The sequence below is a fragment of the Polyodon spathula genome, chromosome 22 (assembly GCF_017654505.1).
Source record: "Polyodon spathula isolate WHYD16114869_AA chromosome 22, ASM1765450v1, whole genome shotgun sequence".
Taxonomy (NCBI): Eukaryota; Metazoa; Chordata; class Actinopteri; order Acipenseriformes; family Polyodontidae; genus Polyodon; species Polyodon spathula.
The window spans coordinates 9,918,256-9,943,829 of NC_054555.1; the positions used below are offsets into that span (position 1 = coordinate 9,918,256).

The 25,574-nt window shown below is 38.6% G+C and overlaps 1 protein-coding gene across 6 annotated transcripts in view; it reads right to left on the minus strand.

Annotated features, from left to right (window-relative positions):
* Positions 1-25,574, minus strand: part of LOC121296790 (protocadherin gamma-A4-like) — a 115,879-nt gene that overhangs the window by 85,401 nt on the left and 4,904 nt on the right. Inside the window, exon 1 of one of the 6 annotated variants that reach the window (XM_041222583.1) lies at positions 19,725-22,314. The exons of 1 other annotated variant lie outside the window; for it this stretch is intronic. In XM_041222583.1, coding sequence (XP_041078517.1) covers positions 19,725-22,175 — 2,451 coding nt within the window. In that variant the 5' untranslated portion in view covers positions 22,176-22,314. 4 more of the 6 variants (XM_041222579.1, XM_041222595.1, XM_041222591.1 and 1 more) reach the window with 4 other exon arrangements.

A 25,574-nucleotide genomic window follows, 5' to 3' on the forward strand; every position in this document is an offset into this window, starting at 1 on the left:
TTTGCCCCATCTTAGACCTGAGGCTCCTCAACAGGTTCTTACAAGAAAAGAGGTTCCCTACATTGACAAATCATCACATTCTCCAGTCCTTCCAGTTCACCACCGTGGACTTATGGTACGCATACTTTCACATTCCCTTTCGTCCAGACCACAGGAAGTATGTCTGCTTCTCTTTTCAAGGAAGGGTTTATGAGTTTACTGTGCTGCCATTTGACCTCTCCTTAGCTCCTGGTATGTTTTCAAAGTGCATTGACGCACTATACTGGCTCCCCTGTGGCTGAAGGGGATCAGAGTAATAAACTATCTTGACAACTGGTTGATCTGTTCCCAGTAGCGAGAGGGAGCAGTTGCCCACACAGAGGTCATGACAGAGCATCTGGCGAGGCTGGGCCTCACCATCAATGATGCAATCGGCTTACACCAGTGCAGTGCACGTCATATTTGGGGCACCAGCTGGACTCCAGTATGACAGAGTTGCAGCTATCCAGGATTATCTCTCCCTGTTTCAACAGGGATCGCAGGTCATCCTCCTATTGTGCCAGAAACTATTGGGTCTGATGGCTGTAGCTATATCGGCCATTCAGCTGGGTCTGCTTGCAAGCGTGGCTCAATGTGTTCTACCCCAACACCAAACGCGACAGACACCATCTGCTGACTGTGTCTCATGCATGCTCAGCAGCCCTACATTGGTGGAGAATGAACTCTCACCTGCAAAAAGGTGTAAGAGTGGGAGTAGTGTTGAACCACAAAGTGGTAACAACAGATGCCTCCAACTTGGGTTATGGGGTGGGGTGGGGAATGCAGAGGAGTATGCAGATCCTGGCCAGACCACTGGACATCCCTGCACATAAACATGCCAGAGTTGCAACCGGTCTCCTTGCTCTCCACCACTTCCTCCTGGTGATGAGTGGTACACATGTGTTGATCAGGATGGACAACATAACAGTGGTGGTGTATGTCAACCACCAGGGTGGCCTACAGTCACTGAGGTTGCATTGCATGGCCTTCAGGCTATTGACATGGGCTCAGAGGAACTTGCTGTCCCTACATGCCTGGAGTGGTGAACTAAGCAGCAGACCTTTTCGCCTAGGAACGGTCTGCATCTGTCAGAGTGGCGACTACACCCTCACTTAATGGACCACATTTGGGAATGGTTAGGGAAGGTGCAGGTCAATTTCTTCACCTCGGCAGGGATGACGCATTGCCCCCAGTGGTACTCCCTTCAACACTTAGGCAGTCCACTCGGTGTAGATGCTCTAGCGCACGAATGGCCCAAAGTGTTTTTATATGCTTTGTTGCCTTTACTTCTGCTCCCGGACTTTCTCGATAAGATCTGGTTAGAGGAAGCGCCAGTTCTCCTAGTGGCCCCAAGGAGAATCTGGTTTTAGCCCCTGTGCCAACTGTTGCACGGCCAGCCCTGGGAGATCCCTCTGTACCTGGATCTCCTCATTCAGAAGAAAGGTTCTCTTTGGCACCTGGAGCTGGGCAGGTTCCGGCTATGGGTCTGGTCCCTGAAAGGGACCGCTGGTTAGCCCTAAGACTATCAGATGTGGTTGTGGATACGTTGCAGACCGGTAGGGCAGACTCCACTAGGTCCTTGTACACCTATAAGTGGAGATATTTCTAAGCTTAGTGTCTGGCTAGAAGCTATGGCCCCATATCTTACCCTATGCCAATCATCTTACAGTTTCTGCAAGGACTGCTTGATGCTGGTAGGTCACCTTGCACTTTATTTTCACAGTGTATTTAGGGGCCATCTCGATTGCCATGCCTCCCTAGATTTGGTGTCTCTTGGTGCCCATTTTCTTAAAGGCGCTCTGCGATTATGCAGAGCCATCATTCTGCTTTGGGTATAACACCTTTGGAGCGTTATCATTTTGATCAACTATAAAAACTTTTACAGTAGTGTTACTGTAGAGAGGAGTGTTCCCACCATCTTGGGCTTTAACCTGGATCTGGAAATATCCAAATTGTTCATAATCAAACCGATGTGATGCAAATATTTCCCCACTGTCAGAATTAATTGATACGTATGAAGATAAAGCTACTCCTTGAATGCTGTCTTCCATGAAAGAATAAATAACTTTAGCATTTTGCTCCACATCCTTCTCTTTAGCTTTCACTGTGATTATAAGTGTCCCCTGGGGTTGGTTTTCCATCAAGTACGCTGTGTAGAATGGTTGCGTAAAAACCGATGAGTTGTCATTGACATCTGAAACTGATATTGTAACCTTTTTTATGCTGGAGAGAGGCGGTGAGCCCTCGTCGGTTGCTGTGATGGTTATATTAAATTCTGACTCTACTTCCCTGTCCAGTGCCCCATCAGTTACTAGCATGTAGTAGTTTTTTACTTCTGAAATAATTTTAAAAGGGAGGTTCACTGGCACGAAACATCGAACTTTACCACTATCCCCGGAGTCTTCGTCATATGTGTTTATGACAGCTATCACAGTACCAGGCAAAGAATCCTCTGGCAATGAGCTGGTCACAGATTTCAAAGATATTATAGGAACATTGTCTTTAACGTCAATTATTTCCACAAGCAGTTTAAAATGTGACAATGATGACTGTCCTGCTCCATCTCTTGCCTGGACTTCAATTTCATGAAATGTAGTTTCTTCAAAATTAACATTTCCCACAAGTCGAATTTCTCCAGTTCTAGAATCTATCTGAAATCTGTCACGAGCCTCATCAGAAAGATGTTTAAAGGTATATGTTATTGCTCCGTTTACACCCTCATCTATATCAGTTGCATTTACAGTTACCACTAAAGTTCCCATGGGGGAGTTTTCAAAAAGTGTGACCTTCTGGACTGGCTGAGTGAATACTGGAGCATTGTCGTTTATATCCAAAACGATTACATGTATATTCACACTGCCAGATTGTCTCAGATTTCCTCCATCAACGGCATTAAGTATTAAAACTTGTTCAGACTGCGTTTCTCTATCCAACGATTTTTCAACAACTAGTTCTGGATATTTACTTCCACCACCACAGGTATTTACTTCCAAGTATTCATTTGGGCTGAGAGTATAGGATTGAATGGAGTTCATGCCAGCATCAGGATCTTGTGCGATCTCTAGTGAGAAACGTATTCCAGGCGCAGCGGACTCAATTATTTCTAATCCAATTTCATTACCATGGAATTTGGGGGTGTTATCGTTAATATCCTGAATTTCTACCACAATACTATATATTTTAAGAGGATTCTCAACTAATATTTGAAACTGTAGAGTACATTTTGAAACCTGCCTGCACAGTTCCTCCCGGTCTATTCTTTCACTCACAAACAGAAAGCCAGTCTCCAAACTCAGATAACAGTATTGTCTCTTCCCCTCAAAAACAACATTGACCCTACGTGCTGTCAGCTCTTTAACATCTAAATTCAAATCCAACGCAACATTTCCAACAAACGATCCATATTGCATTTCTTCAGAAATAGAATAACGAACCTCTCCAAACACCTCATCCAACAGAGAGAGAAGAAAAATAAAGAAAAATACCTTCCCTGTATATGCCCAGCGTCCCCTCTCCATTGATCTGTTTTCAAGTGCGATTTATTCCCAAAAAGATAATAAAGACCACATTCAAAGTCCCGTTTAGATTACAAATCCTCTCCGATGTACACTAACAAAAGGTTCTAGGTGTATTCTAATAAAAGGGTTCCAAAATGCAACAATTCTACAATTCTACAATTCCAAGCATGCGACTGCTTATCTGAACACTGCAATTGTGTAGCCTGCTTTCAGTCTGCTTATAAAACGCCCTGTAGGCAAGGGGAGGGTTTGATATATTCATTTGTGGAAGTATACACCTTACTGGAGTCAAGTCAAGACTTTGACTGGGCCACTCAAGGACATTCACTTTCTTATGATTAAGCCACTCCAGTGTAGCTGTTCTTTGGATCAATGTCCTGTTGAAATGTGAATTTTTCACCAGTTTTAAGTCTTTACAGACTGAAACAGGTTTTCCTCTAGTATTTTCTGTACTTTGCTCCATCCATTTTTCCTTCAATCCTAACATGCTTTTCAGTCTCTGCTGAGGAGAACCATCCCCATAGAATGATGCTGCCACCAGCAGGCTTGACTGTCGGGATCGTGTTGCCTGATAGGGATGATATGTTGGGTCTGCACCAAATGTAATGCTTGGCATTTAGACCACAAAGTTCCAATTTGGTCTCGTCTGACCACAACAGCTTTTGCAATAATTTTGCAGCATCATTCAGGAGCTTTGTTGCAAACTCCATGCAGACTTTGAGATGGCTTACTTTTTAGTAATGGCTTCCTTCTTGCCACCCTGCCATACAGGCTACTTTTGTGAAGTGTTCTGGATTTTGTTGACTGATGCACACTTTCTCCCATCTCAGCCATACATCTCTGTAGCTCTTTCAAAGTTGTTGTTGGCCTCACAGTGGCATCCCTCATCAGTTTCCTCCTTGCCCGGATGCTCAGTTTGGAGGGAATGCACCTTCCATTTCTTGATGATTGAGTAAACTGTGCTCACAGGGATATTCAGAGACTTTGATATTTTTTGTACCCTTCTCCTGATCTGTGCTTTTCAATGATTTTATCCATGACTTGTTTTGAAAACTCATTGGTCTTCATGGTTGAGTCTTTGCTTGAAATTCACTACCTGAACAATGAACCTCATAGATACAGGTGTTATTATTCTGAAATCATGAGAACCACTAATATTGCACACAGATAGAGGCCATTGAACTGTGTGTGTGTTGCTTGTTAAGGTCATTTTGTGCACTTCGATTAATTTAGGTTTGCCACAGCAAAGGATTTGAATACTAACACAATCATGACTTTCCCATTTTTATTTCATATTATTTATCTATTGACTTATGTCTTTTTGTTTTTGCTTTGAATGAGTGGAGTAGGTTGTGTATATAACACATATTAATTCCTACTTCAAAGTGTCATGACTGCAAGCTTTAAAGCAACAAAATGTGAACACTATGACAATGTAAACAGGATATTTTAGATACTTAAAAAGGTGTGTATGTATATATATATATATATATATATATATATATATATATATATATATATATATATATATATATATATGGCAAATTTTTGCAAGAGCTACAGGCTTTTATGGGCTAGACTGGACAATGTATGCATGTGACAACAATATCCCAAGCACAAATCTGGCCTGTGTGGTAAGGTGGCAAGAAGAAAGCCACTACTCAAGAAAGCCCACTTTGAATCCCGTTTGAAGTATGTAAACAAAAAAAAAAAAAAACACTCAGTAGATTCTGTAGTCATGTGGCAAAAAGTTTTGTGTTCTAATGAAACAAAAATGGAACTTTTTGACATAAATGCAAAGCGTTATGTTTGGCACAAACCCAACACAGCGCATCACCTAAGAGTACAATCCCTACAGTGAAGCATGGTGGTGGCAGAATCATGTTATGGGGTGTTTCTCATCAGCAGGGACTGGGGCACTTGTTAGGACACTACAAACTATATTTATATTAAAAAACCGAGAAGAAGAAGCAGATATTATTATATTATAGCCCTTCCCTGAAACTGTTTAGATAGTATAGTAATTAACCATCTGAAACCATTTCAAAATACATTTACATACTCTCCCCACCGTGATTACATTTATTACATCAAAAGTTATACCTCAAACAGCTATTAATTAGTTCAGTATCACCTTTTGAATTAACATATTGCTGTTAACATTTGCGAATTATGAACCATTTCTTTAAAGTTTAATAATAAAATAATAGTGGTAGAACATGCCCAGTACATTTTTTCAGAGGTATATATGTGCTAATCATGCTCACCTGTTTGTAGACGTCATTCTCACTGCTCACTTTGTGTAATATTGTATCATTATTCCCGGGTTCCATGCGTTGATTGTTTAATGTATTTCCAGTACAAGCGCGCACATACTTGAACTCACTTTTAGTCGAGTCTGTAGTTAAACAAACGTCGTATCTGTATGCTGGTTGGAGAGTTCCAGTCCCCCCAACTTCTGCGTAATTTGGAGGGAAAAAAGAATCGGGGAATACAGGGAGGTTTGCGTTTGAGTCGTCATAGAAGGGTCCACGGTGTCTGCCTTTACAGAATCTTATAGAGGCCACTGCTATAACTAATACAAAGAAAAGCGAGGAAACAGAGACTAAAGAAATCACTAAATAGAGAGTAAGGTTCGTATATGAATTTGTATCTTCTGAGAAGTCGCTGTCCTCTGAAAGGAGAGGAAAGTTATCTCCAATAACTACATTTAACGTGACGGTAGTTGAGTGTGATGGCCGCCCATTATCCTTCACCACAACTACCAATCTTTGTTTAACATTATCATTTTCATATATTTGACGTGATGTTCGTATTTCTCCATTGTGTAGCCCTACAACAAAAAGCTCGGGCTCGGTAGTTTTTAACTGGTGGTATGAGAGCCACGCGTTGTGCCCAGAGTCTGCATCCACTGCAACTACTTTAGTCACGAGAAACCCAATGTGCGCTGACCGAGGAATCATCTCGGCCAATACAGATCCCCCGTTTTGCTTTGGGTATAACACCTTTGGAGAGTTATCATTTTGATCCACTATAAAAACCTTCAGGGTAGTGTTACTACAAAGTGGAGGATTTCCCCCATCTTGGGCTTTAACCTGGATCTGTAAAAAAAATAATTGTTCATAATCAAAGGGTCGCAACGCAAAAATTTCTCCACTTTGTGAGTTAATTGAGACATATGAAGATAAAGCTACTCCTTGAATGTTGTCTTCCATGAAAGAATAAATAACTTTAGCATTTTCCTTCGCATCCTTGTCTTTAGCTTTTACGGTGATTATAAGTGTCCCCTGGGGTTGGTTTTCCATCAAGTACGCTGTGTAGAATGGTTGCGTAAAAACCGGTGGGTTGTCATTGACATCTGAAACTGATATTGTAATCGTTTTTATGCTGGAGAGAGGCGGTGAGCCCTCGTCGGTTGCTGTGATGGTTATATTAAATTCTGACTCTACTTCCCTGTCCAGTGCCCCATCAGTTACTAGCATGTAGTAGTTTTTTACTTCTGAAATAATTTTAAAAGGGAGGTTCACTGGCACGAAACATCGAACTTTACCACTATCCTCGGAGTCTTCATCATATATGTTTATGACAGCTATCACAGTACCAGGCAAAGAATCCTCTGGCAATGAACTGGTCACAGATTTCAAAGATATTACGGGGGCATTGTCGTTAACGTCAATTATTTCCACAAGCAGTTTAAAATGTGAAAATGACGACTGTCCTCCTCCATCTACTGCCTGTACATCGATTTCATGAAATGTAGTTTCTTCAAAATTAACATTTCCCACAAGTCGAATTTCTCCAGTTCTAGAATCTATCTGAAATCTGTCACGAGCCTCATCAGAAAGATGTTTAAAGGTATATGTTATTGCTCCGTTTACACCCTCGTCTATATCAGTTGCATTTACAGTTACCACTAAAGTTCCCATGGGGGAGTTTTCAAAAAGTGTGACCTTCTGGACTGGCTGAGTGAATACTGGAGCATTGTCATTTATATCCAAAACGATTACATGTATATTCACACTGCCAGATTGTCTCGGATTTCCTCCATCAACGGCATTAAGTATTAAAAAATGTTCAGATCGCGTTTCCCTATCCAGAGCTTTTTCTAGAATTAGTTCTGGATATTTGCTTCCACCAGCACGGGTATTTACATCCAAGATAAAGTATTCATTTGTGCTGAGAGTATAAGATTGAATGGAGTTTGTGCCAGCATCAGAATCTTGTGCGCTCTCTAATGAGAAACGCTTTCCTGGCGCAGCAGACTCAAGAATGTTTAATCGAATTTCCTTATCAGGAAAAGTAGGGGTGTTATCGTTAATATCCTGAACATCTACCGATGTGCTATATATTTTAAGAGGATTCTCAACCAGTATTTGAAATTGCAAAGTACAAATTGAAACCTGACTGCACAGTTCCTCCCGGTCTATTTTTTCACTCACAAACAGAAAGCCAGTCTCCAAACTAAGATCACAGTATTGTCTCTTCCCCTCAGAAACAACACGGGCCCTGCGTGCTGTCAGCTCTTTAACATCTAAATTCAAATCCAGCGCAACATTTCCAACAAACGATCCATATTGCATTTCTTCGGGAATAGAATAGCGAACCTCTCCAAATACTACATCCAACAAAGAGAGAAGAATAATAAAGAAAAATACCTTCCCTGTATATGCCCAGCGTCCCCTCTCCATTGATCTGTTTTCAAGTGCGATTTATTCCCAAAAAGATAATAAAGACCACATTCAAAATCTCGTTTAGATTATAAATCCTCTCCGATGTACAATAACAAAAGGTTCAAGGCGTATTGTAATAAAAGGGTTCCAAAATGCAACAATTCTACAATTCTCCAATTCCAAGCATGCGACTGCTTATCTGAACACTGCAATTGTGTAGCCTGCTTTCAGTCTGCTTATAAAACACCCTGTAGGCAAGGGGAGGGTTTGATATATTCATTTATGGAAGTCTACACCTTACTGGACAACGGTGACACCCTGAGTACAAGTGAATAACTACAGTGTTATTCCTAAAATATATCAAACATGCATTCGTTTTGCAGATTTTACATATATTCAAGTTAATAATAATAATAATAATAATAATAATAATAATAATAATAATAATAATAATAATAATAATAATAATAATAATAATATCATGCAATTTTCATGCAGACTACTGCATGATGTAACATTTTGTAAATTTACCAATAATGTGTGCACAGGTTTTTAAACAAACTTTTTTTAATTCAAAGCTGCGGTATTTTAACACTGTTATATGACGAGGAGGTTAAATGATAGCATGTTGTGCCCAGAGTCTGCATCCACTGCAACTACTTTAGTCACGAGAAACCCAGTGTGCGCTGACCGAGGAATCATCTCGGCCAAAACAGATCCTCCGGTTTGCTTTGGGTATAAAACCTTTGGAGCGTTATCATTTTGATCCACTATAAAATCCTTCAGGATAGTGTTGCTATAGAGAGGAGGGTTTCCACCATCTTGGGCTTTAACCTTGATCTGTAAAAAAAAACTAATTGTTCATAATCAAAGGGTCGCAATGCAAAAATGTCTAACTGTCTAGAAAAATGTTAAGACTGGCTGAGTAAACACGGGAGCATTGTCATTTATATCCAACACGATTACATGTATATTCATGCTGCCAGATTTTCTCGGATTCCCTCTATCAATTGCATTAATGGTTAAATAATGTTCAAATTGTGTTTCCAGATCCAGAGCTTTTTTAAAACTAGTTCTGGATATTTGCTTCCACCAGCAAGAGTATTTACATCCAACATAAAGTATTAGCTTATGACGAGAATGGAGCTCGTGCCAACATCAAGATCTTGCGCATTATCTATTAAATAACGCTTCCCAGGTAACTGTTGTATATATTATTTAATTTCATTAGTAGCCAAAGCAGGGGTGTTATCGTTAATATGCTGAATGTCTACTGAAAGGCTATACATTTTCAAAGGATTCTCAACCAATATTTTAAATTTGATTGTACAGATTAAAAAGTGTCTGCACAGTTCCTCCAGGTCTATTCTTTCACTCACAAACAGAAAACCAGTCTCCAAACTTGGATCGTTGTATTGTCTCTTCCCCTCAGAAACAACACGGACCCTGGATGCAGTCATCTCTTTCTCGTCCAAATTAAAATACAGCGCAACATTTCCAATAAACGATCAAATGCTTCTGTCACTATTTACATGTACAGTAGACTGCCTATGATTCAAAAACCAGTGTAAAAGTTGTGCGAATGATTAATTGATGTATATAAATAAGGGTACACAATAAGGAGTTGTGTTATAATAATAATAATAATAATAATAATAATAATAATAATAATAATAATAATAATAATAATAATAATAATTACTCACCTGAACATAGACGTTTTCAGTTTTCATAATGCTTCCTTCGCCATCATATAAAATTGTGTCGAAATTCTGTGGATTGATGAGGTTATTCCCAGAATTGTTTTCTGTGCAGGGTTTCAGATATTTAAACTCGCTCTTCCCAGAGTCTGATGTTAAACACACCTCGTAGCTGTATCTTTGCTGGAGGGTACCAGTCCCGACTTCCGCGTAGTTTGGTGGGAAATAGGAACTGGGGAGGGCAGGGTAATTTCCATTCGAGCTTTCAAATTGGAATTTAGAATTTCTTGTCTTGCAAAATTTATAGAAAATCAGAACAATTATTGACACCAGAAAGAGAGAGGAGACAGAAGCCAATGAAATGACCAGATATAACGTCAAGTTTGAATTTCGGGTAGTGTCTTCAGTGAAGTCTTTCAACTCTGACATATCTGGAAAGCTGTCAGAAATGACAACGTTGAGTGTAACTGTCGATGAGTATGAAGGTTGTCCGTTATCTTTTACTAAGACAACTAATCTTTGTTTAACAATGTCTTTGTCTGTAACACCTCGCAAAGTTTTTATTTCCCCATTGTGAAGCCCTATGCTGAACAAACCTGGCTCTGTAACTTTATTTAGTTCGTATGAAAGCCACGCGTTCTGGCCTGAGTCTGCGTCCACAGCCACCACCTTAGTCACAAGATAGTCTGCTTGGGCTGCTCGAGGCAGCATCTCAAACACCACCGACACGTCGCTTTGTACTGGGAATAAAATCCGAGGAGCATTGTCATTTTGATCTACTACAAAGACTTTCACTGTCACGTTACTGCTTAGTGGCGGAGACCCACCGTCTTGAGCCTTAACATTAAACTGGAAATCTCTCAGCTCCTCATAATCCAAAGAGCGCAAAGGAAAGACATCCCCACTGTCTGAGTTTATGGAAACATATGATGACAATGGTTGTCCCATAATTGTCTCCCCAAAAAGAGAATATGTAACACGTGAGTTTTGGTATTTATCCAAATCTTTCGCTTTTAAAGAGATAATTGGTGTTCCTCCTGCATTGTTTTCCTTTATATAAACCGTATATGACGCTTGCTCAAACATCGGTGCGTTATCATTGACATCTAAAACCATTAAAAGAATGGATTTTGTGCTGAAGAGCGAAGGGATTCCATTATCGTTTGCTGTAATTGTTATATTGTACTCTGGATCTGTTTCTCGATCTAATGAGTTATCTGTTATCAAATTGAAATAGTTTTTACCAGAGGAAATCAGTTTAAAAGGCAGCACCGCTGGAATGGAACACTGAACTTTTCCATTTTCTGCAGAATCTTTATCAGAAATGCTTATAAGAGCTACAACTGTGCCAAGTATTGCATCCTCGGGCACTGACTTAGACAAAGATGTGAACGATATTAAAGGAGCATTATCATTTAAATCCACTATTTCAACCAGAACTTTGCAATGGGTTGCCAGACCCCCACCGTCTTTCGCTTGTATATCCATTTCAAAAGCCTTTTCAGATTCAAAATCAATTTCTCCTGCTACTCTGATTTCCCCAGTGCTGCTTTCTATAAAAAACAATGTACGTGCTTTATCAGATACATGCCTGAAAGAATACGTTATCTCTCCAAATGAACCCTCATCTATATCAGTCGCGTTTACCCTGATTACCAAAGTGCCTTTGGGAGAATTTTCCATCAAATACGCTTTGTAGACAGTTTGGCTGAACACAGGGGCGTTGTCATTGGCATCCATAGCAATGATATTAATGTTAATAGTACCAGATCTCTGAGGGGTTCCTCCATCTATAGCAGTCAGTATTAAACTGAACCGAGCCTGCTGCTCTCTATCCAGTGCTTTCTTTAATACCAGATCTCCATAGTTTGTTCCATGAGCTCGTGTCCCTATATCTAATAGAAAGTGATCATTCTTGCTTAGTTTATATGAATGAATGGAATTGGAACCAACATCGGGATCATGCGCGCTCTCTAGTGGAAATCTCGCTCCTGGCAATGTTGACTCTGGTATTTCGAATGTTATTTCAGTTTCTTGGAAACTAGGGGGGTTATCATTTATATCTTGAACCTCCAATGCAACGCTATAAAACTTGATCGGATTGTCAAGTATAATCTGAAATTCTAATGTACATGCAGAGATCTGTCCACACAATTCTTCTCTGTCAATTCTTTCAACCACAAACAATATCCCGGTGTTCACATTCAGTTGACAGTATTGCCCCTTCCCTTCTGAAACTACACGGGCATTTCTATCAGTAAGCTGTTTAACATCTAATCTCAAATCAAGTGCTATATTTCCGATAAATGACCCTTGTTCTCTTTCCTCAGCAATAGAATATCGCAGTTCTCCCCAAATTGTATTTATTAGAGACATTATAAAAAGGAACGATAGTACCTGCCGCATGTTTGTCCATTGTCCTTTTTCCATAGAAATTTCCATTGAACTTGATAAAAAAAGAAGCATCTTTATCGTTTATTTTCTGCTGAAATACTGCTCGTTATATCCAAAAAAAAAAAAAAAATGTTGAAAATAATAGTCGATAAACAGATCTCCAGGCACTTTAATCCAAGCGAAACCGCACGGTACTGCTTAGGCTATGTCAAGTAAGCCTGTTCTGACACAGGGGCTGTGGCAAGCTGCTCTTGAATGACATCTCACTGGAAAAGCAAGACAGGGTCTGGATAATTTTATTTAGAATCACTTTATTAGACAACAGCGGCACTCAGAGGCTATCCAAGAACTAAACACAAAAGAAATAATAACTTAAAATATAAATCATACCATTTTGCTAAATGTTGTTCTCCAGTTTAAACAACGTTTATTCACATTGTTTAACTGTTTTGTTAAAAATTGTACTTAAAAAATTGCTCTGAAACAAATCAGTTTTTGAAAAGAACAAAAACATTTAAAGACAGAGATGTGTTATGCTACTTATAACACTATGTAACACAATTTTTGTTCCTGGGCAGTAAGTATTATTTCCTAATTGCGTATGCCTCAAAAGTATAGAAAATGGCTATTATTCCACACAAACTTTGCTTTTGAGACCAGGACAGTGATATTTCAAAATATCACTATTTCCAATGGGAAAATGGGCAAATGTGTGTCTTTTCGTTCACATAAAGTCAGAAAAAAACAACATATGAATCCAAATTAACATGTATTTATACTAAAGTAATACAAAGATGACTACAAAAGATTTAGAAGTGAGTAGTTTTTCGAGATTTACAATTATACTGTATTTACAGTATAATTGTAAATCTCGAAAAACTACTCACAAAATTTTGTTACACAGTGTAATGCAATCAAGCAATGTCTCGTGTTTTTAAATACATTTATTTTTCAATATGGCAAACTATATAGCCTATAATGCATAGAGTGTTGAATAAACTATTAGTGGCTATGCATTGTGAAGAAGAACCGACTTGTATTAAACTGAAACATAGCAAGATAGTACCTCTATTACTACTACTACTAGTAATAATAATAATAATAATAATAATAATAATAATAATAATAATAATAATAATAATAAAATGTGAAATACCACATATTGTAATAATATATGTTTAAACCCTATTAAAGTGCCGAAGTACCACAGTGGTAGTTCCATGTGTCACAGATTCAGAAAAAGAAATCTAGCATAGGTTTTAAAGTCAAATTAAAAAGGGGATATCCTGCCAGTTGGCTTTCTATAAATACCCTTGATTTCGCTGTTTTCTGTTAATATCACCTCAACAAATACTAAACAGGCTCAACTTAAGTCAAACGTAAATAACAGTATCAAATATGCATTAGATAGACAACTTGTATGCACTATCATATAATCGTATAATTAGCAGAAACTAATTATACAAAACTATTATTTAACGTATTGGAAATGTATAGCATGCATTTATTACTTCATCTATATTTTAAATATGTTATTCCTGTATAAAGGTACGGTGGTAAAACAAAAAGTATATTGTGATTCAAGGCTTACCTGAACATAGACGTTTTCTGTTTTCATATTGCTTCCTTCGCCATCATATAAAATTGTGTCGAAATTCTGTGGATTGATGAGGTTATTCCCAGAATTGTTTTCTGTGCAGGGTTTCAGATATTTAAACTCGCTCTTCCCAGAGTCTGATGTTAAACACACCTCGTAGCTGTATCTTTGCTGGAGGGTACCAGTCCCGACTTCCGCGTAGTTTGGTGGGAAATAGGAACTGGGGAGGGCAGGGTAATTTCCATTCGAGCTTTCAAATTGGAATTTAGAATTTCTTGTCTTGCAAAATTTATAGAAAATCAGAACAATTATTGACACCAGAAAGAGAGAGGAGACAGAAGCCAATGAAATGACCAGATATAACGTCAAGTTTGAATTTCGGGTAGTGTCTTCAGTGAAGTCTTTCAACTCTGACATATCTGGAAAGCTGTCAGAAATGACAACGTTGAGTGTAACTGTCGATGAGTATGAAGGTTGTCCGTTATCTTTTACTAAGACAACTAATCTTTGTTTAACAATGTCTTTGTCTGTAACACCTCGCAAAGTTTTTATTTCCCCATTGTGAAGCCCTATGCTGAACAAACCTGGCTCTGTAACTTTATTTAGTTCGTATGAAAGCCACGCGTTCTGGCCTGAGTCTGCGTCCACAGCCACCACCTTAGTCACAAGATAGTCTGCTTGGGCTGCTCGAGGCAGCATTTCAAACACCACCGACACGTCGCTTTGTACTGGGAATAAAATCCGAGGAGCATTGTCATTTTGATCTACTACAAAGACTTTCACTGTCACGTTACTGCTTAGTGGCGGAGACCCGCTGTCTTGTGCTTTGACGTGTATTACAAATTCTCTGAATTCCTCATAATCAAATGAGCGCAGTGCAAATATGTCACCATTGTCAGTATTAACTGAAACATAGGACAATAATGTCTGTCCTTGGATACCATCTCCATAGACAGAATAAGTAATCTGTGCGTTTTTGTCTGTATCCAAATCTTTTGCTTGCAATGATAATATTGAAGTTCCTTGAATATTGTTTTCCATTACATACACTGAATAAGACGTTTGATCAAATGTTGGTGGGTTATCGTTGACGTCTGATACTTTTACATGTATGATTTGTGTAGCGGATAGAGGAGGTAATCCCTTATCGGTTGCTGTTACGGTTATATTGTACTCGGAATCATTTTCCCTGTCTAATGCACTATCCGTTATCAATCTGTAATAGTTTCTACCCGATAACACTAGTTTAAAAGGAAGATTGTCTTGAATAAAACATTGAACTTGACTATTGTCTCCAGAATCTTGATCAGAAACACCAATTAACGCTACCATTGTCCCGGGCAAAGAATCTTCAGTTATTGAACTATATAATGATTTCAATGATATTATAGGAGCATTATCATTTAAATCTAAGATTTCAACCAATAACTTACAATGCGATGCGAGACTTCCACTGTCTTTTGCTTGTATATCCAGTTCAAAAGCTTTTTCACTTTCAAAATCTATTATTCCTGCTACTCGTATCTCCCCACTATTGGCATCTATTTTAAATAACTTACGTGCTTTGTCAGATAAATGCCTAAACGAATATGTTACCTCACCAAACTGACCTTCATCTATATCAGTGGCGTTTATTTTGATTATCAACGTGTTCATCGGAGAATTTTCATCGAGAGTGGCTTTGTAGACAGATTTACTAAAGACAGGGGCGTTATCATTGGCATCCATAACTATAATATTAATGTTAATAGTACCCGTTCTCTGAGGGATTCCTCCGTCAATAGCACTCAAGATTAGACTGAAACTAGCCTTCTGTTCTCGGTCCAATGATTTCTCTAGAATCAGCTCCCCATAACTTGTGCCATGGGCCCGAGTGCCTACATCCAAAGTAAAGTGATCATTTTTGCTCAGTACATATGATTGAATTGAGTTGGAGCCGACATCGGGGTCATGCGCGCTCTCTAGTGGGAATCTCGCTCCTGGCATTATTGACTCTGGTATTTCGAATGTTATTTCGTTTTCGCTGAAACTCGGAGAATTGTCATTTATATCTTGGATTTCTAATATAACGCTGTGAAACATAAATGGATTGTCCAGTATAATCTGAAATTCTAATGTACATACACTGGTCTGCCCACACAGTTCTTCTCTGTCAATTCTTTCATTCACAAATAATATCCCAGTTTTCACATTCAGCTGACAGTATTGCTCTTTCCCTTCCGAAACAACACGGACATTTCTAGCAGTAAGCTGTTTAACATCTAATCTCAAATCAAGCGCTATATTTCTGATAAACGACCCCTGTTCCATTTCCTCTGAAATAGTGTATCGAAGCTCTCCCCAAACCATATTTATAAGAGACATGATAACAAGGAGTGCGTGTACTTGCCACATTTCCGTCCTTTGTTCCTTTTCCACAGAACGTTTCTTTAGATGTGATAATAAGAGGAGCATCATTATCTGTTATTTTCTTCTTAAATACCCCTCCTTATATCCAAAGACAACAATGTTAAGAATAATAGTCCATAAACAGATCTCCAGGCACATTTAATCCAAGTGAAACTGCACGGTACTGCTTAGGCTATGCTTAGCAAGCCTGTACTGGCAGAGGGACTGTGGCAAGCTTCTCTTATAATCAGCCTCACTGAAAAAGCAAGACAGGGTCTGAATATTTATATCTAGTCACATTATTGGACAACAGCGGCACTTAGAGGCCTTTCCAAGAACCAAATAGATTTAAAAATAATGAAAGAAACAATACATTCAGTGACAGACGGTTGGAAATTCCAGCATTTTTTTTTTCTAGATAGACACTTTTTTCCTTACTTTATGAAATACAATATTTTAAAAACTAGGTGAAACCATGAAAATATAGTTCAGATCCACGGAAAGTGAAAATAAGTTACATAAAACACTGTGGACACTGCACTATATAGAGGTCACATTACAGGCACTGCTCCAGTTCACCATGCTAGCTTGGCCTTAAATCCAAAAAAATAAAAAAAATAAAAAAAACACCTCAGAGTAAAGGAAACCGAAAAGCAACAAGCAATCCCTTCAGAGCAGCAAACGCATGGTTTAATCTGGTGCAGTATAAAAAACAAAGGTAAACAGTTTCCCTCTGTGAGCAGAATGGACAGGAGTCTGTCACCCCCGGGTTTATAACGCTCATAAATGAGTTAAAGGCAATGATAGTATGCAAGATTCTCCACTGCAGATCCCCTAATCTTTTTGACACTGTTGGCGCATACAGGGTTCTCCAAGCTGGCGCTATCTGCCGACCACGACCAAAATAGACTTTTATGACTATATAATAACATCATATGTTGTTATTTTTCTTCAGCTTTTTCCAACTATTACTTGCATTACTAAACTAAACTAAATTGGATGATTTACACATTTCCTCCAGCAGCAGTCTAACCAATTTCTATGATCAAACTGTGCTCTATGAATACAAATACACTTTGAAAACTTGTCTTTCACACACACACACACACACACACACACACACACACACACACACACACACACACACACACACACACACACACACACACACACTCACACACACACACACACACACACACACACACACACACACACACACACACACACGCACTCACACACACACACACATACATCGTTATGAATAGGACTTTTTTAATTAACTCAATTAGCATTAGCCTACTCTACCAATTGAATATTCCCACGTTGTAATTCAAGTGCTTCTGCATTCCGGGTAGTTCTTCTAATCCCCTCTTCAGCACCTGGACAGCTCCTTCTGCCTTGATGTTACTGTTAAACCGAGGCAAGTTCGTACAATGAAAATCCAGACAAAATGGTGGTCCAGAGTAAAGAGAAAACATGTTTTTAATTTAATACCAAGCAGACAGTGGTGTTTGCCTCGCTGTTTATCTCTCCATGTGCTTTCTTTGGTCCAGAACCAGTCTGGTGTCGGATGAGAAAGAGGTTGAATTTTTTTTTTTTTGCCAGTGTACCAACATAGGAAAATGTGTATTATAATAACAACAACAATAACAACAACAACAATTATTATTATTATTATTATTATTATTATTATTATTATTATTATTATTATTATTATTATTATTATTATTATATTTGTTCTATTGCTTTTGTTTTCAATGCTTACTTAAAGTAATACAATATATAATAATGCCAAAAGTACTCATTTCCCCAAATTTCTTTAAAACAGGTTGTATCATTACGTTCTAACGAAAGTTGCAGAATAAAAACGTATACAGACTGGAACACGTTGCCCGTGTGTCCCCTATTAACTGGAAATCAGCCAAGAGGAATGTATGTATGATCTAGCATGAGCACCAAGCGAATCCACTGCATATAGTCATACTTCACCACACCACATTGAATACATTGTACTAACAATTTGCTTAAATGTGTGTATGCTTACCTGTAGATAAACTTGTCCGCTATTAGAATTGTGACCATAGAAGGTTGTAATAAAGTCCTCTGGATTGTTGAGATTATCCCTTGCATCTTTTTCATTGCAAGGTCTGATATAATTATATTCGCTATTCTCTGAATCTTTAGTCAGACAGACATCATAACTGCATCTTTGTTGTAGGGTGCCTGTCCCAACGTCAGCATAGTTCGGTGGAAGATATGAAGTGGAAAGAGCAGGGTAATTTCCATGTGACGTTTCAAACAAGAATCTAGAATGCCTCGCTTTGCAAAATTTGAAGGAAATTAGAACAATTATTGAAACCAAGAATATTGAAGAAACAGCAGACAAAGCAATAATTAAACATAAAGTCAGGTTTTTATTGGGGTTGGTGTGGACGGGATCTTTGAACTCTGAAATGTCTGTTAAACTGTCTGAAATGATTACATCCAGCGTAACAGTAGCTGAATAAGAAGAATGCCCGTTGTCCTTTACTAATACAACCAATCTTTGTTTCAGAATATCTTTTTCTAAAACGTCACGTGTAGCACTCAATTCCCCATTGTGAACACCTATGCTGAACAATCCTTGTTCTGTTGCTTTTGTCAGGTGATAGGAAAGCCATGCATTCTGTCCAGAGTCAGCGTCAACAGCTACAACCTTTGTCACCAGGTATCCAGCTTTAGCTGACTGTGGCAACATTTCAAAAATCACCAAGCCGTCACTTTGTACTGGATACAGAATCTGAGGTGCATTGTCGTTCTGGTCTACAATAAACACTTTCACCGTTACGTTGCTGCTAAGTGGCGGGGACCCACCGTCTTGTGATTTAACATGCATTTCAAAATCTCTAAACTCCTCATAATCAAATGAGCGCAATGCAAATATATCGCCACTGTCAGAGTTGATGGAGACGTATGATAACAAAAGTTTTCCTTGGATATCGTCCCCATAGAGGGAATACGTAAGTCGAGCGTTTTGACCTGAGTCCAAATCTTGTGCTGTCAGGGTCATGATTCGTGTTCCGTGTGCACTGTTTTCCGTTAAGTATGCAGAGTATGATGCCCGCTCAAAAGTAGACTGGTTGTCATTAACATCTGAAACTGACACGCGTATGACTTGTGTGCTAGACAGAGGAGGGGATCCCTCATCGGTTGCAGTGATGGTTATATTGTACTCTGAATCTCTTTCTCTGTCTAATGCATTATTCGTCATCACATTGTAATAGTTCATATCTGATAAAGTAAGTGTATATATATATATATATATATATATATATATATATATATATATATATATATATATATATATATATATATATATAACGTATTTGAACAAGTAATACAAGGCAAAAAAAAACATTCACAGGTCTTTAAACATAAAAGGAAACAGAATAGTGCTTACCTGAATTATATCGTTTTCTTTATTCAAATCGTGTCCATCGGTATCATAGAGCATTGTGTCAAAATTGTGTGGGTCATTAATATTATTCCTTGAAGCGTTCTCAATGTAGGGTGTGATATACTTAAACTCGTTTTTCCCCGAGTCTGTTGTTAGACAAACCTCATATCGTTGTTGAAGGGTGGCAGTGCCCCCAACATCTGCATAGTTTGGTGGGAAATAGGAGCCGGGGAGTGCTGGGTAACTTACACCCGTAGTTTCAAGCAAAAATCTTGAATGTTTGGTTTTGCAGAATTTGAGGGACACTAAAGCAATTATTGACACCAGGAAGAGGGATGAAACGGCAGATAATGAAATTACCAAATACAAAGTCAAGTTTGTGTTTTGATCGACTTCATCAGAAAAGTCGTTAAACTCCGACACATCAGGCATGCTGTCTGAAATGACCACATTCAGAGTAACAGTTGCTGTGTTAGAGGGCTGCCCATTGTCTTTTACTAAGACGACTAATTTATGTTTCGGGGGTTCTTTGTCTGTAACGTCTCGTAAAGTCTTGATTTCCCCATTGTGAAGCCCTATGCTGAACAGCCCTGGTTCCATTGTTTTACTTGGCTGGTATGAAAGCCACGCGTTCTGGCCCGAGTCAGCGTCCACAGCCACCACCTTGGTCACAAGATAACCTGCTTTTGCTGATTGAGGCAGCATTTCAAACACCACGGAGCCGTCACTTTTTGGATATAGAATACGAGGGAAGTTGTCGTTCTGGTCTACAATAAAGACTTTCACAGTGGCATTGCTCGTAAGAGGCGGGGATCCTCCATCCTGAGCTTTGACGTGTATTTCAAACTCTCTAAACTCCTCGTAATCAAATGGTCGCAATGCAAATATTGCGCCGTTTTCTGCATTTATAGAGACATAAGATGACAAGGGTTTGTCTTGAACATTATCACCGTAGAGGGAATACGAAACCTGCGCATTTTTCCCTTTATCAAAATCTGTTGCTTTTACAGAAATAATTTGTTTTCCTTGGACATTATTTTCCATCACATACGTGGTATATAATGTTTTCTCAAAAGTGGGTGGGCAATCATTAACATCAGAAATTATGACATTTATATATTTTTTGCTGGATAGGGGCGGGGTCCCTTCGTCTGATGCCGTTATGGTTATATTATACTCTGAATGTTTTTCTCGATCTAATGCACTATTCGTTATCAGTTTGTAGTTTTTGCCAGCTGTGATAAGTTTAAATGGTACATTTCCTGAGATAGAGCAGCGGACTCTCCCATTATCCGCTGAATCGTCGTCATGAATATGTATTAGTGCTACCACAGTACCGGGCAGGGAATCTTCAGGTACAGAATCGGACAACGTTCTTAGGGATATTACAGGTGGGTTGTCGTTTACGTCTTGAATTTCAATATGCAATTTGCAATATGCAGCTTGGCCTCCACTGTCTTTTGCTTGTATGCCAATATCATAACCCTTTGCCTTTTCAAAATCAATTTGTCCAATTGTTGTTATCTCAGCAGTAATGGAATCAATAGCAAATAATCGACGATCTTCATCAGAAATGTGATTAAAGAAATACGTTACTTTTCCGAATGAACGTTCATCAATGTCAGTTGCATTTACTGTAAGTATTAAAGTACCAATTGGGGCATTTTCAACTAGTGTGGTTTTGTATGTAGCTTGACCAAATACAGGGGAGTTATCATTGGCATCTATGACGATCACATGTATATTTATAGTTCCAGATCTATGTGGAATTCCCCCATCAACAGCACTCAGTATTAATACAAGTTCAGTCTGTTGCTCTCGGTCCAGAGGCTTTTGCAACACTAGTTCACAAAAGCTAATTTCATGAGCACGTGTCTGTATATCTAAAATAAAATGCTCATTCTGGCTGAGTTCATATGTTTGCAGGGAATTCGAGCCTATATCTGAATCATGGGCGCTCTCTAGTGGGAATCGTGCTCCGGGCATAGTTGACTCGATTATTTCCAATTCAGTTTCATGTTTTCGGAAAGAAGGCGTGTTATCGTTTATATCCTGAATTTCCACTAAAACATCGTAAAACATAAAAGGATCGTCTAGCACAACCTGAAACTCTAGCGTACATTTAGAGATCTGACCACATAGTTCTTCTCTATCAATAATTTCATTCACAAACAAAACGCCAGTATTTATATTCAATTTACAATATTCTACTTTCCTTTCTGAAACAATGCGAGCATTTCGAGCTGCAAGTTTCTGTGTGTCTAATGTCAAATCAAGAGCAATATTTCCAACAAATGATCCGTGTTTCATTTCTTCTGGAATAGAATATCGTAGCATTCCACAAACTGTATCTATGAGAGACAGAATAAAGATGAAGAATTGTACCTGCCTTTTTAGTGTCCATTGTCCCCTTTTCGCAGTTATATCCATCCCTATGCATCGTAAGAAGTGCATTATTGCTGTATTATCCTGTCCACGAAATAGTATGTATATCCAGTTACTGTATATTACAGATAAATAATCCAAAATCAGGTTTCAGAAGACGATTAATCCAAACCAGTGTGTGCAACACAAAATCAGTCTACAGTGCTATGTGCACTGTGCTAAACTGCTGTATCAGTCTGCCTCAAAATGCGCAATAGAAGCTGATGATCTGAAGGATGTTTGCAAGCTCTTTATTACCTTGTTGGACAACAGCGGCACTCACAGTCTATTCCAATAACTACACGATTGCTTTTATTGCAAGTATCACTAGCCTATATTACATTGATGTACACCTTTTCTACATATGTAATTTTGCTGTGTAATTGTTCAGTTACATTTAATAATTGAATACCATTGTTACCCATGTAAGAATTCCTGGACCAGATAGAGCCATCTCAATGTATAGCAAAGCAAAGTAAAAGCAGAATCAAGTTTAAGCCAGCATGGTAAATCACACGGTAAAACAATGAAAAAACCTTGATAAACCCCGATAAAACATCATGGAATCATTGTGCAAACGCGGCAAAAACATAGTAAACCGATACATGATCTCACAAATTTCGGTTTGGGCGTCAATAATAAAACAATCCCTGCATTTTTCATGAACAGCTAATAAAATATTGCATTGCAGTAGCAAAACTTGACACACACACACAGAAAGAAAACTGTTTTATGCATGAATATAGACTACTAGGTATAAATGTGTTAATGCCTAAAAAGGAAAAGTTAGTAATGTATGGTTTATTTTATTGTATTATAACATGTATTATATTGCATAGGTTAACATACATAATGAGATACTTGAAAGGACTGTACAGACATTTATAAATGTTGACTGGAGACCGCACCTGACTGGAGATCTCAAGCCCCTTCTCTATGATGCCATTGTGTTGTTCGTGCAGCAATGTCCCAGAGCTCTCTTTACTGCTGGAGTTTTGATTTAAAGCTCAAGGACGTTTGACTTTTCTTTTCTAGAGTCGCTTGATAAACAGAACTCGTAGTGGTGTATTTGGCGACCCTCTAAACCGGCATAATTGAGTGATACCTGTGAACCGGGGATTGCAGGAATCGTCGCACTTGCCAGGTCAAACAGTTCAAAGTCCCATACCATCGTGACACGGAAGCCAGTGCTAAAATTAAATAGAATGTCAAGTCCGTTCTGTGTTCTGATTCCTCGGAAAAAAAAACAAACAAAAAAAAACATGAATTTCTGACAAAGCACCTGACAAGTTGTTTGAAACCGCAACATCACAGATTACCGAGGCAGACAGAGGCGGTTGTCCGTTGTCCATTACTAGGACAACTAGCCTTTGTTTTTTGACGTCTTTGCCAAGAATGTGACGTAATGTCTTAACTTCTCCGTTGTAAACTCCAAGCCCCGGTTCTGTGGCCTTCAACAACTGATATGTAAGCCACGAATTCTGCCCCGAATAGGCATCGATAACTACAACCTTGCTGACGAGATACCCTGCAGCTGCGGAACGAGGCACTATTTCTGTCACTGAAGAGACATCCTCTTGCTTTGGGTATAACACCTTTGGGGCATTGTCGTTCTGGTCTTGTATAACAATGTTCGTCTCATTATTACTTAGATGCGGAGAACCACGGTTTTTTATTTATTTTTTATTTTAACGTGAATTTGTAATTATTTTAGCTTCTCGTAATCAAGACTGCACTGAGTGTATGACACCACTGTCAAAGTTAATGTATACATAGGATGATACAGGCATTCCATGATACTGTGTATAAGAACATAAGAACATAAGAAAGTTTACAAACGAGAGGAGGCCATTTGGCCCATCTTGCTCGTTTGGTTGTTAGTAACTTATTGATCCTAAAATCTCATCAAGCAGCTTCTTGAAGGATCCCAGGGTATCAGCTTCAACAACATTACTGGGGAGTTGATTCCAGACCCTCACAATTCTCAGTGTAAAAAAGTGCCTCCTATTTTCTGTTCTGAATGCCCCTTTGTCTAATCTCCATTTGTGACCCCTGGTCCTTGTTTCTTTTTTCAGGCTGAAAAAGTCCCTTGGGTCGACACTGTCAATACCTTTTAGAATTTTGAATGCTTGAATTAGGTTGCCATGTAGTCTTCTTTGTTCAAGACTGAACAGATTCAATTATTTTAGCCTGTCTGCATATGACATGCCTTTTAAACCCGGAATAATTCTGGTCACTCTTCTTTGCACTCTTTCTAGAGCAGCAGTATCTTTATTTTAGCGAGGTGACCAGAACTGCACACAATATTCAAGATGAGGTCTTACTAGTGCATTGTACAGTTTTAACATTACTTCCCTTGATTTAAATTCAACACTTTTCACAATGTATCCGAGCATCTTGTTAGCCTTTTTTTATAGCTTCCCCACATTGTCTAGATGAAGGCATTTCTGAGTCAACAAAAACTCCTAGGTCTTTTTCATAGATTCCTTCTCCAATTTCAGTATATCCCATATGATATTTATAACGTACATTTGTATTTCCTGTATGCAGTACCTTACACTTTTCTCTATTAAATGTCATTTGCCATGTGTCTGCCCAGTTCTGAATCTTGTCTAGATCATTTTGAATGACCTTTGCTGCTGCAACAGTGTTTGCCACTCCTCCTACTTTTGTGTCCTCTCCAAATTTAACAAGTTTGCTTACTATACCAGAATCTAAATCATTAATGTAGATTAGCAATAGCAGAGGACCTAATACTGATCCCTGTGGTACACCACTGGTTACCACACTCCATTCTGAGGTTTCCTCTAATCAGTACTTTCTGTTTTCTACATGTTAACCACTCCCTAATCCATGTACATGTGTTTCCTTGAATCCCAACTGCGTTCAGTTTGAGAATTAATCTTTTGTTTCCCTTTTTGTGGATCGGTATTACATGATGTAACCGTTAATCTAGGGGGGTTATCATTGACATCAATTATATACACAAGTACTTTGCAATTGGTGACAAGGCCCCATCGTATTTTGCCTGGACGGCAATTTTATTAAATCGTGCTTCTTCATAATCTAATTGCCTGATTGGACTAAAATCGCCACTCTTCGTGCCTACTTTAAAAAGCTGTGGTGGTAGGTCTAAAGTATGGCTGAATGAATATGCTATATCTGCATTACAGAATATCTGTATCATTACAGAATAGCTATATCTGTTAGTAATACAGAATACTGCTTTTCTGTTTCTCTGTCTACAGCATTTTCCAAAACAATTTCTCCATACTTTTCACCGTCAAATCCAGTTTTAACATCCAAACTAAAATAATTGTTATTAGTTAACGAATAGGTATCGAGGGAGTTAATGCCCACGTCTGGATCATGTGCACCTTGTAGCAGGAAACGCGCGCCTGGCAAAGCTGACTCGTTAATTTCCAACGT